This window comes from Acartia tonsa, chromosome 12, assembly GCF_053477335.1.
Source record: "Acartia tonsa isolate MP-2025a chromosome 12, ASM5347733v1, whole genome shotgun sequence".
NCBI classification, from domain to species: domain Eukaryota; kingdom Metazoa; phylum Arthropoda; class Copepoda; order Calanoida; family Acartiidae; genus Acartia; species Acartia tonsa.
The window spans coordinates 27,519,294-27,532,273 of record NC_137271.1 but is presented as its reverse complement, the minus strand read 5'-3'; the positions used below and the strand labels follow the sequence as shown (position 1 = coordinate 27,532,273).

The window sequence follows — 12,980 nt, the reverse complement described above, 5'->3', positions numbered from 1 at the left end:
GCTGTTGTTGAATGGATTTTGTATGTACCGTACCATTTTAGCCCATTTTTTCTTGTAAATTTCTCCCTTTATTAAGACCATTAATCAGTTAAATTTAAGACATTTGTTCGAACAAATTTTGTCCTCTTTCTAAGCCTATTTTTGACAGGTGACAGATATTGCTATAAATTGCTGACGATCAAATGAGAATATTAAGGAGACAGGATACCTCAAATATTCAGGGATAAAGCAACAGGATATATTTAGGTCTAAATCATATGAAAGAGTGATATAAAAATTAATTTACTGTCAGATTTAAGAAAAAACTACAACTTAAGGTGGAATCAAAGGCCTTATAAAAAAAAGTTTTGTATTAACTTATCCTTAGATTTCTGAATTTTTTATGCTTTAAGGACAGGTGAGAAGTCAGATTTTTTGTTGGGTGTCCTGTCCAGTAGCTATAAGAAATTACGTTTAGATGTTCATTTACACTATTCTGGGTATATAAAAAACATGACATACATTTTTAGTAGTTAATTATTTCATATTTAGTGAACTCTAATATTAATAACTTTTTTTATTTCTTATTATTGTTTTAAAATTATTTTAGAAGTTGAATAATGCTTTAACTACTAGCTAAGCCCACATTTTGGACTGATCCTCACAAAGTTTTAATAAATTGTTTAATTGTAAAATTAGTTTTTATCTAAAACTTAATAAAAATGGTGGCTGCTGAAGAGTAAGTTATATTTTCAAATAAAATTTTTGAAAATATTTTTAATTAACTATATTTTTTGCCAGTACTTTAACCAACATCTACGCAATTAAAAATATCAAATGCAGTTATTAAGTCAAACTGCTTCTTATTATCCCCCGTTGAAACGTGACTATCCGCCAATTTCATGTTAATCCCGCCACCTAAAAAGAATATTTTAATTTTGAACATCTCTTAAGGTCAATTTTACACGTTGAATCTTAACATAAAGACTAGAAAAAAATGTTACTATGATTTCAGTTACTTGAAAAGATAATTTAACATTTCCTCCTAAATAACTCTACCTCATTATAGTGAGTCTGCCATTGGGGATGAAGAACTGGGAGATGAATATCCCGTGGGTAAGTTTAAATAGCTGAAAATCTGACTAATGATCGGCCAGTAAAGTTCACATCCATGTTCAGCGATTATAGACGAACAGACGTTAATGAAAGTTATGGAGTTTGGGAATATTAACAGCAAATTTAGGACATCTAAAAAATATTTTTCCTCTTTATCATTCATTACATATAAACAAAGTTAAAAAACTCTGTAGTATAACAGACGTGTTATTAATATTTCCCAATTAACAGGCAATCAAACTTCTAAAGTGAGTCAAAGAGTAACGTATCTACTAAAAACTAGTCTTTTAATTTTTACAATGACTTAAATTTATGTTTCCCAAAACGATTAAACTAACAATTAAATTAATAAATGTTGTCTGAAACAAAGCAATATATAATTTCTTAAATGAACAAAATTTAGTAACGCGTCTACTTTGTGAATAAGGTATAAGGTTGGATGTACATCAGATTGGGGAGAAATAAAAGTTACACGTCACCTTTAATCTTAGCCATAAAATGCAAACATTTAGTTACCATAAACTTACATTACATTTTCTAAGGAGTGGATACATAATGACGATTTTCAAAACGGCGAATGTTACAAAAAGGCGAAATTACAAAATGGCGAAATCACAAAACGGCGAATGTTACAAAACGGTGACTGTTACAAAAAAATGATTTTATATTCATCTAATTTATCAATTCAAACAAAAAGAAAACAAATGAATTCTACATTGATGAATCTATTGTCAATTTATGAAAAAAAATTCCAAATTGGAAATCCTTCATGTTTTCTGGCTTATAACCCTGGAGGGACAACTTCAGCATCTCAAGCCTCTCTGCCCGCCTACCCTTCTTCAACGGGTTGCGTATGTTTCCACCTTTGTTCGACGGAATAAACGTTGCAAAGTTTATGATGTGGCCGTGACTATTTTAAAATTTGGATCATTTATTTTTTTATTTTTAAATGTTGATCTTTTAATAGGTCCTATTTATAGTTTATTGTTTTTCGCCGTTTTTTTCGAAGTTTTTTAGTTGTCGCCGTTTTGTGATTTCGCAACTTTGTATCCCCTCCTTTTCTAAAGATGTTCTATATTAGTACTTTTGTATAGCATATTTGCTTTTTATAGGAGTTAGATTAATATTGCTTCGCTACATGGGAATAATTGTCCGTGTATTAATTTCGTACATTAGAAATGTAAATTTGTGCTGAGTCATAAAAATGTCTGGGAAAGTTTTAATGGCGTAAAAATAGACAAGTTATAAATATCTCACTTAATGTAGAAATAGTTTTAAAGAAAACTATTCATTTTTATGGTAATTTAGATTAATGAAAACTATTTAATTTTTTATGGTAATTTAGATTAAATTTGCTTATTGCAGCACGCTTAAAATCCTCAATAAAACTTAAAGTTTAAATGTAGCACAGTAATATCCCTATAAATGCAAAAAATGTTTTCAATCACACCATCTTTAGGTACAAAATCAAGTTTAATATAAAGTATCTTTATATCTTAGGAGAGGAGGAGGGGGATGCTATGATGGCAGAACTTACCCTAGAGGAACTTAAAGAAGTATTTAGGTAATAATAAGAATTTAATTACACAGCTGCTATCTTACTTTGGTATTTCCATCCGGTTGCCACTCAAAGCTGTACTTCTTTTAGCATGAAAATTATAACTAGTTCTTTTTTCATGCTAGGTATAGGTTAAACCAACAACTGAATCAATTCGAAAAATATTTTGTGATTTCAACTTATTTTTGGGGAGCTACTTTACTAAAACAGTCTCCAAAATAATCCCCCCCCCCCCCCCCAAAAAAAAAATCAGTTTTTGGTGAGAGCTGGTTCTAAGAACCTCATGTAATAATGATATGAAATTAAAATTTCCCAAAACATTTTCAATATTACTGTTTAATTTAGTTTGTTTTGTAGGTTGTTTGATTATGAGAAAATTGGTTTCTTATCTCTACCCACCTTCGGAGTGAGTAAATTTTATTCGATAAACATAACTATTTTTATTAGTAAAGAATAGTTGTATGTGGCATTGTATTGTAGACTTTCCGATTTCCGAGGATAGTAAAATGAAAAATCAAAAGATGAATTGAGTTTTGTTGGCCCCGATGAACTAAAGGCTTTGGTCAACATAATTTTATGACTTTATTTCATTGTTCGTGAGAGTTGTCTATAATACGAAACGATACCCGAATTTGTTTAATGTCTCAGAAACGGTTCTAATCTAGTGGAAATTAACAAGTTTCTAAGCCATGCTGGGAAATAATTTAATTGAAAAACATTTATATTTTAGAGTATCCTCCGAGAGTTGGATGATGATTGGACGGAGGAGGATATCAACGGAATCTTGGCAGATATTGACTGTGACTCCTCCGGGTCTATAGACTTCAATGAATTTGTTAAGATCATGACCTATTAGCTACACTGAAAAATATTACCAAATATGAAATTTTTATTACAATAATGCTTTAAATTACATATACCCTATGGATAAACAACTAAATTCAATATCCAGAAATTCTACATTTTTATTGAAAGTTTAGTATTTTATGATTTTTGTTTATCTGATAGAGCAATATCTTTAGACGAATACTGTAATAAAAGTTTCATTTAAAGGAATGCATTTTTACAGTGTAGTATAGTTAAAATTCATCCATTTTTTCTTTTTTTTTCTCCGGAAATATATAAGTTGGTTTTTGTAGCTGCTTTTTTATTCTCTTTGCTAATAAAAAGACAAAACGATAAACATTTTGAACTTTTCTAGAGATTTATCGTAAAAAAAATCAGCCTTGTGGAAGGCCTTTATTGATTAGTAACTGAATTTGTTTGGCACAGTGTGTGTAGTTTGTTTATTTAATTTAATCATTTAACCACTTCAAAGTGATTGGTTTTTGACAACAATATCATTCAAACTTTAGTACGGTTTAATATTATTATTAGACACAAAAAAATTGCTCTTCCAGTAATAAAAAGTAATTTTACAACAATCTTTATACTCAGTGGTTTTAGAGATTAACAACAAGCATACAAACAGGCTTTCTGATACAATATTATGATATTTACATTCAACTCCTCTTCTCATATAAAAAATAATAATATTAATTATATTCTGTTATATATTTCGAATTTCACATCTATAAATAAAGTTACAAAGTTCTAAGGCCAAGATTAAATGATATCGTTCTCTCTCATACTTCTTTAATTGTAAGGATTTTAGTCAACATAAAAAATTACAATATAAGTACATCGATATTTCTATGCCATTCTCCTCAAATTTAGCATAAAAATATTACAACATATGAAAATATACAATAGGTTAAATATTATAAATGCAAGGTTAGGCTACATCTTAAATTATGTTTTAGTACACGTACTACAAGCATTATAAAATCCTAATTTTCTTGGTGGTCTCATGATGTTGTTAAATTTTGCCACCACAAACAGCATAATATGCCACAAAATCTAAAAATTGAAGCAAAGTTACTTAAATTCATTTAATTTAATTTTCCATAATAGTATTTGAAAATTTCTTGTAAAGCTATAATAAAAAAATTGTGAAATGGCTGCTCCACCTAAGCTTTTGAAATTAAAATAGTTTAACCAATATAGTACAAACCAGAACTGACACTAGACAAAATAACAAAAATGTTAGTTGTTAACACATATCTTATGTCCAATGGTATAGTAAAAACTTACAATAATATATGTAAAGTATTAGATTTCAGTATAGCTCAAGAAATTTTAGACCGTATTACCTCCATCAAAGTGATGATACTAGCCCCAATGGAGAGACCCAGGATTCCACCAACATTTGCAATCAGTTCTTCACTATAATGATAATAAATAATACAGTGTCCAACGCCTTATGCAAATCAAAATATCATATACCTCTAGTATATTCTATTATTATTATAAGTAATTCTAGAGCTGATATTACGTAGCAAGGACATACTTAATTGTAGCTGTACCATTAAAACAACTAACTTACGGTGTTACTGAAACATCACTTTGTATGCCTATGACTGATGGTTTGTTGATAAACAGGTTTAAAATTGCAATGTTCTTGCTAAAAAAAATTATAAGTTAAACAATGGATCAATAAATATTAGGAAATTTTCATGTGCACTGGTACACATTTTTATTATATTACCTCATATAGTCAACAACATCATCTTCAAACTTGTACCTTTCACTTCTAGTCTTGTTCCTGAAAAGTTTTTATTTTATTTTATGAAGTTGTGTAGTTTTACAAAAGATGGTTTTAGGTATGTCAAAATTATTTTTTTACTTTTCAATCCTATCAGAGTGATAATGTAGTTTTTCATCACATGCTTGTTGCTCATCTGCTACCAATATTCCATCACATAAGTTTTCATACTCACTATAATATAGCTCCACATTATATATTGATGTTAAAAGTTGTTTTATATAAATTTGAATTTTTGGTAATATCTGTTTTTACAGATTAAATTTTTTTAAAACATTTCATATTTATAATGAAGATAAAATTTAAAAATTACTTACTCTTGAATATATAACCTTTTATATCTATCCCTGCATGAAACCTAAAAATAGTTGAATTGTTGCAAACGTTTTGACACTGTTAAACTTTATCCAACCCAAATATTCATATTTTTTAGCCTGCAAATATTAGAACAAATTAACTTTTGGATGAAATATCACTTAAGATCTATTATCCGCTCAATCCCTGATAAGAATAATAAAGAAACAGCACTAGTGCAATTTTTTTAGTTTTAAAATGTTTTGGTAAAAATCCTTCTTTGTAAGTAAAGGAACTAAAAATATTATGCTAGATCCTATTTGATAGCTCTGCAGGGCATTAATCCCCAATACCTAATGCTTAAAGCAAGAGAATTCCTATTGTCACACTGGCAGTTTTAATGCGATAATTATACATATTTCAGTGATGCCTCTACTGAGGCCCAATTCAAAGATAAATGGAGAACCATTGTGCGTGGCCGATGCTCTGGAAAGAAGAGATAAATGGCGACGATGATTAATTATACAAATTATTTACCTTAAGTTTATTAACCACATAGCAGAAATCTTGCCTAAACTTTATAGTTGACATACCAGGGTAGGATGTATCTGATATCAGTTGGTTAAATTCCTATGGGATTAATTATTAACAAATTGCACTTTTAAGGGTCTTATCAAGAATATACATTTAAAATTAAAATCATCTAAAAGCATTCATTACAAAAGAAATTTTTTTTCTTGTTCTAAGTTAATATTTTGTAGCAACAAAAAAAATATATTGGATAAATAAAATACTATAAATTCTTAAAATAATACCTGACTAAAGCAGCCAGGCATACAAGTCTTTACTTGATTATCAACAGGATCTGTTATATTTCTAAATGATAAAATATTTTGTTTTCAAATATTGCAATAATAACGGACTAAACAATATTTATTATGATTTAAACACTTGAATGTAATAGTAAAGTAACAAAAAAATCATGTTGGCATTAAGCAACGCGACTCTTTAAATATATTTGTTTTGTAAAGGACAGAAAAGATATGTTTTGCAAGAATTTGCTATGTGAAGGACCAAAAAGCTATGTTTTGTGAGGTATGTTATGTGAAGGACAGAAAAGCTAAGTTTTGCAAGATTTTGCTATGTGTAGGACAGAAAAGCTATGTTTTGCAAGAATTTGCTATGTGAAGGACATAAAAGCTAAGTTTTGCAAGAATTTGCTATGTGAAGGACCAAAAAGCTATGTTTTTTGAGGTTTTGCTATGTGAAGGACAGAAAACTAAGTTTTGCAAGAATTTGCTATGTGAAGGACCAAAAAGCTAAGTTTTGCAAGAATTTGCTATGTTTTGTGAGGTTTTACTATAAAAAGGTCAGAAAAGCTAAGTTTTGCAAGAATTTGCTATGTGAAGGACTGAAAAGCTATGTTTTGCAAGAATTTTCTATGTGAAGGACAGAAAAGCTATGTTTTGCAATATTTTGCTATATAAAGGACAGAAAACTAAGTTTTGCAAGAATTTGCTATGTGAAGGACAAAAAAGCTAAGTTTTGCAAGAATTTGCTATGTAAAGGACCAAAAAGCTATGATTCGCAAGATTTTGCTATGTGAAGGACTAAAAAGCTAGCTTTTGTGAGATTTTGCTATATTAAGGACAGAAAAGCTAAGTTTTGTAAGAATTTGCCATGTGAAGGACATAAAAGCTAATGGATAACCTGAAAAGACCAATGTTAAAAATGATGTTTTGGTGGCATTTTAAACCCAAACCATCGCAGGGAGATTCTGTAAAGGATTGAAATCCAGGTAAGCATTTACATTCCTGAAACATTAAATTAAAAGATTTGAGTATTTTTTTTGTTTTCTCTCTTAAGATGGGACTCTGCAGTTTTTGCTGTTGTAGCCTTAATATCCTCTATACCAATCTTTTTTTGTGTTAAGATTTCTGTACAAGACATCTCATGTATCAACAAAGTATGCGGTTTTGATAGAAAAACCTTTGTGAGGTGGTCCTAACTAATTTTGGTTCGGTTAAGATCAAATGCAAAAATCTAACTTTAAGATATTATATTATGATATTCTGTATTTACAGAGTATTTGTACAGTTTGCAATTATGGAAAGGTTGAAGAAAAAAGAGGTTGGAAGTTTGTTGCAGCGTAATTCTTATTAAACAGAAATTATTGATTTACCTTTTCACTTTTCTGAAGAGCAGCTTCATACAAACAGTTGTTCATATTGTATTGATAGTCATACTCATATTTCAAAAACTGAAAACTATGATTAAAAATGATATGGCAAATTCAACAATTAAAAGTCAAATCTTATATATTGAAACATAGACTTTTACTTTATTTCTGAAGTATTCCAACATTGTCTGTAGACTGGGGAATAAGTTGTCAGAGCTTGATAAGTTGTTGTATGCTTTGTTATATCCACACCAAGCTAAGAAAATTAATGTTAATTATAGTATATGCTGTGTTACATCCACACTCTCAATGTTATGCAAGTTTTTGTTACCTGGACATTAGTTCCCACACTCACATGAAGGCCACTTTGTCTAACTAGAGGTATATCAAGATTATGAACAACAGACACCTATATAATAATGTTATTGATTTTGTATAACTTTGTCTATAACTTCTATTACTCTAATCCAGAATATTTACCTTGAAACCTTGTCCTACTCTACTCCCCAGTTTATCATCTATAATTGCATTATCATAGGTCTCTAAAATTAAACCATATTTCTACATATAAATCAATTTTAAAGATTGAAAGTCCAGATTATTCATATGGCCTTATTTATGCAAAATAAAACAATCTCCAACTAAAATTTGTTATATTTTGCCTGCATCTAGTAACAATGATAGTCCATTATTATCCCCATTGAGGGCTCCTAGTTTCAGCATTCCCAAATCTGTCTCATAACCTTATAATAATTAATATGATTGAAATATTTTTAGAATGAATAATCATCTACAGCTTTGGCATAAATGGCATCGTGCCTGTTGTCAGGATGATTTTGAGGAGGGCAGCATCCCATCATACTATAAATGTCTGGCAAGTGACATCAATGGTAAGAATAGAGTGAATGACTTTGCCTTTATAAGGTTACACAACTCAATACCATAAATAGTTAGGACCTGCAGCAAAGTCCATGCACTGGAAAAGTTGATTGTAAATCCCCTAATACCTAGGGTTTAAGAATTCTGGGTAGCTCTACCCAATCAATAACTCTACTTTATTTTATAAGATGGTCCAACAATCAATGGACTTGATCCTTGCAAAATATTGGCATGTAAACTTATGTTTCATAATAATACCTGTCAACGGATTTCTGAAATAAGGCGTTATCCAGGTACAAACTCCATAATCTGTTCCAAAACCTTTATATAAATTATGTTAGTATAGCTATCTATTTATGCCTTTCTATCTCATAGAAGCTTTTTAAAAAATAAAGAATTTGAGGGTGGGAGGTTAATTTTTTATAGGGGTGATTTTTCTTGAGTGAGTTGAGATACCCTCCAAATATAGTTATAAACCTTCCCTGGACCTATAAGAAGATTCACTGTAAAGGAGAACTATATAGGTTCAGCGATTAGTGAGATCATTTGCTACACACAAAAAAGCTTACTACTTTATATAATAGGATATAAGAATTATGCCCATAGTTTTTTAAAAATGAATCTTATATTATATAGAAAATGTTACTCATAAGAAGCATACTTACAAATAAAACACACTTTCACGGACATATATTTTTATCCATAATAACATTTTAAAATTGGATAAAACAAAAATGGGTAAAACTTTATATAAAAGAAGAGTATAAAACTATGAATCAGCATTAAAGTAGAATATGAAGGACACAAATGCAGCATAAAATGTTTTTAAGGATTGAACTAACATGAATTTTAATTATGTGAAATTATATGTCTGTCTCAGAAGACAAGAAAGGTATAAAATCATTTTTTACATAACTAGTTAAAGAGTAAAACATCTTACCAAGTTCCTGATAGACACTCTTTTCATTATCAGCCTCAACAGAATCAAATCCATTCCATTGTATGAATGGAATAAGTTCCCCAGGCTAAATAAGAAAAAACTTTCTTTGTAATGGATTAAAATATTCGCAAGCTTTTCTCTCTTAGCGTCTATAATACATCCTTACTCTTTTATATATCTCCATAATTACGACTTAAGGATACTTTTTAAAATAAAACTATCTGTATTTCTAAAAAGGATTTCTTTGGAATTTAAAGCTTTATTTATCATTTATCCTTATGTTTTTTATTTAAAATTGCTTGATGTCCAATTGTTGTACTTAGCTTTATTAGATGTTATCATCCTTTTAAAGATAATAAAAGACTACACATTACCTGCCATTGTGCAGCTAAAACCCGGAACAAATTCTTATGAAATAAAGCCTTAAATTATAAACAATAGAAAATTCAATTCATTATGCAAAACGATCAAAAAAAAGAGGCTATAGAAACTTAGAAAGTTCTAATGATGCGGCTGGTTCTGGGTTGTGGATGGCTTCAGCTTTGGCTGAGATTGTTGGGTTTTTCCTACAAGCTTTCTTAAAACTGCGTGTTTTATTTCGGCATTGAATACAGCTGTCTGAGTTGCACTACTTAAGATGACTGAGGTTGAAGCTTAACAGGTGGCTGAAATAGCCAAATAGTGGACAATAAGACTTTATTGGTGGCTGCGGATGTGGTACCAAAGCCTAATTTACACAACATAGTAACATATGTAGTTAAATATTTTTACTGACAATTGCATTCTCATGCAGAATAGTAGCAGGGCTTCTTAAAAGCTTAGAATACCTTAGTTTTGTTGTTGTATTCAAAACCTTCATCATATATTGCATTTCTACAAAAAAAAATTATATGTTGTAATCTTATTTACAAATATTGATATCGATATCTTATGCTCTAATTTCTAACTACATTATTCAGATGGAATAAATTCTTTTAAACATTATTTTTACAACAATCAACAAAAATGAAATAACTAAAAGTTAGTTAGATCTATCTCAGATAAATTATCATATTTTACTTAATATTCTGTATATAGGTATGTAAATTGTAAACTAGATAACCTATATATTTTAATGAGATTTCAACTTACAAGGTCTGCTCACCTTACTGCACTACTAAGGTGCATCCTTCCATTACTAATCTCTGTTACTTCCTCTTGCAGGCTAATATTCATAAAATATCTGGAAACATTGCTACAATATTTTTCAAGAAACATAATAATTAAAATGCAAACAATAGAACAGACATAAAGGGAAGCTTTGAAATGGTCTTTGTCATTTGTTTATACAATTTACAGAAATAAACTCAATCCTTAACAGAACTATAACCTGAAAATCAAAAGCCATCCCCCACCCCCCCCCCCCCCCACCTTTTATTTCCTAAAAAACATATTATTCTGCCCTAATCTTTAATAATAAAAAAATAATAACATCATGTTATTGATAATTATTATTATTGCTTATTTACATCTTTAGCTTAGCTTTATGTAAAGAGTTGGAACCAATATTTATTGTAATTGACCAATGATAAAATTTATAGTGGCCTCTCATTGGTTAATTTTTTTTCGTCATAATCCTTGTCAGACACTTTTACTAGGTTTAAAGAGTTGATGTACTTTTTTTAAAGTAGAGAATGTTGAAATGTACATTGCTAAAACGACAATATTGTATTGTCCCTGAAATAATCATCAAAGAATTCACTATTGACAATTGTACTCAGAATTTCATCTTGTCTCTTTCTTTCTGTCTAAACATTGAATATATCCTATTTATTTTTTTATGCAAAAGTGACAACTATAAATCTTTCAGGTAAAGGAAAAAAATTTGAAATGTTAAATGATGTTAGATTATAGAAAAAGATATTGGAACACGTTCAGAATTCATGAAATACAGGATGTGCAAACAAATTTAAGGCAGTAAACCTAAAATATATGGTATTGCCTTTCTAAATATATTTATAAAAAATTACCTCTGATAAATTTTCTATACCTCCAGTTATAAACTCATATTCAACTACAGCACCATTACTTTAATTAGATAAACAAGGACAATAGTATTTATAAAAAGTGCTGCAGCAGCAAAATCAGAAAAAAAGAAAAGTGAACCCTGTTACAGATACATTGGTGTAGTGCATAGTAACTAACTAAATGACATTTAGTTAAGAAACAAAAAATAAACAAGTTTGATTTCATAAGAGTATTATTTATAGAGAACAACTTATTGCTAATACTATCAATATGGTTATTTTTAGTGAAGACGAAAAATATCTATTTATTCTCAATGCGCATAAACAAGCATGCAAACAAACTAAATCTTTTCAAGGCCTAAATTTAAATTTGGTGACACATGCATGCATTTATTTGTGTAGATATTCGTGTTTTAAAGTTAGTATGTTTTTCATCCTATTTTTAAAAAATACACTATTCTAAGACATGAAGATATATTTCGATTTTAGCAATCATTTTCAATTCATTTTGTCTCTTGTAGAAGTGAATCAAGCAATATTAGCTTGGTCGTTTTAGATATTCGTGAAAAAGTATGCCTTTTTTAAATGAGAAAAAGATTACTGCCTTTTCATGTAAACATAGAAACCACTGAGAACGTCTACATGGAAATAATTATTTTAAGCAAAAAAATTAAATCATTAAAAATGGAAAAGATACATAAAGACCCACACTCATCCATCCTACTTCTTTGATAGATATACATCCAATTACTGAATAGATCGACTGAAAAATATTTTTTTTTAATGTTTCAGCCAAAATAACTAAATTCTATTGAAAAATGATAACGAAAGCTAATTTTCATAAAGACAGACACACATACACTTCTTCCTTGCCATATAGACATTCGATCACTGCATACATGACTGGAAATTAAATTCTAATTGTTTTGTCAAAAAAATTTAAAATCAGTTAACTTAAGCCAAAGGAGCAGAGTAATTAAAACAGTTTTCAAATAGTTGACAAACACAGACAGACTTTTTACATTAATGGTTCTTGGGGACACACAAATGGATAGTTCAAGCAATAAATGTTTTTTGAATTGGTGGAAAAGGAAAAAAGGAAATAAAGATAATGGTTAAAGGAATGATTTCCTAGTTTGTACAGTTCAGAGCGGTGTAAATCTTGAATAACATCCTTGATATTTTGATACACCCATTCAATAAAGCTTCTTCTAAATGGAAACTTTCAATACTAGATATTAGTGCAAGAATAATGTAATGTTCTCTAACTACTAAACTTTTAAGTACCACTCTACTTTGATCTTTGCTAAAATACTAATTTTTATCAAGAAAATAAATGGTTTCCTAGATTGTAGATATCCCAAGTAGAGACATTGGGCATTAAT

General features: G+C 29.3%; 3 protein-coding genes across 3 annotated transcripts in view; 1 reads left to right on the top strand and 2 right to left on the bottom strand.

Annotated features, from left to right (window-relative positions):
* Positions 1–12,326, bottom strand: part of LOC145333457 (uncharacterized) — a 202,496-nt gene extending 190,170 nt beyond the window's left edge. Inside the window, exon 1 of the mRNA XM_080178607.1 lies at positions 12,111–12,326. The gene's annotated coding sequence lies outside the window, so the exon portion shown is untranslated. The remainder of the gene's footprint in view (positions 1–12,110) is intronic.
* LOC145334151 (troponin C-like) lies at positions 588–3,791 on the top strand. Its single transcript, XM_080179458.1, has 5 exons — positions 588–718; positions 1,049–1,095; positions 2,596–2,659; positions 3,011–3,059; positions 3,384–3,791. The coding sequence occupies exons 1-5, from the start codon at positions 702–704 to the stop codon at positions 3,507–3,509; spliced, it is 303 nt and encodes a 100-aa protein (XP_080035584.1). The 5' UTR covers positions 588–701; the 3' UTR covers positions 3,510–3,791.
* On the bottom strand, positions 4,189–12,809 carry LOC145333459 (uncharacterized). The gene is made up of 22 exons (XM_080178609.1): positions 12,730–12,809; positions 11,599–11,645; positions 11,309–11,376; positions 10,734–10,814; positions 10,417–10,462; positions 9,964–10,011; positions 9,590–9,674; positions 8,908–8,970; positions 8,433–8,513; positions 8,251–8,312; positions 8,102–8,179; positions 7,932–8,026; positions 7,774–7,858; positions 7,302–7,405; positions 6,407–6,467; positions 6,129–6,221; positions 5,615–5,655; positions 5,379–5,471; positions 5,241–5,297; positions 5,079–5,156; positions 4,846–4,918; positions 4,189–4,552 (listed from the first exon to the last, which is right to left on the bottom strand). Exons 4-22 carry the CDS (start codon positions 10,802–10,804, stop codon positions 4,445–4,447), a joined length of 1,422 nt encoding a protein of 473 aa, XP_080034735.1. The 5' UTR covers positions 10,805–10,814; positions 11,309–11,376; positions 11,599–11,645; positions 12,730–12,809; the 3' UTR covers positions 4,189–4,444.
* Between the last annotated feature and the right edge of the window lie 171 nt (positions 12,810–12,980).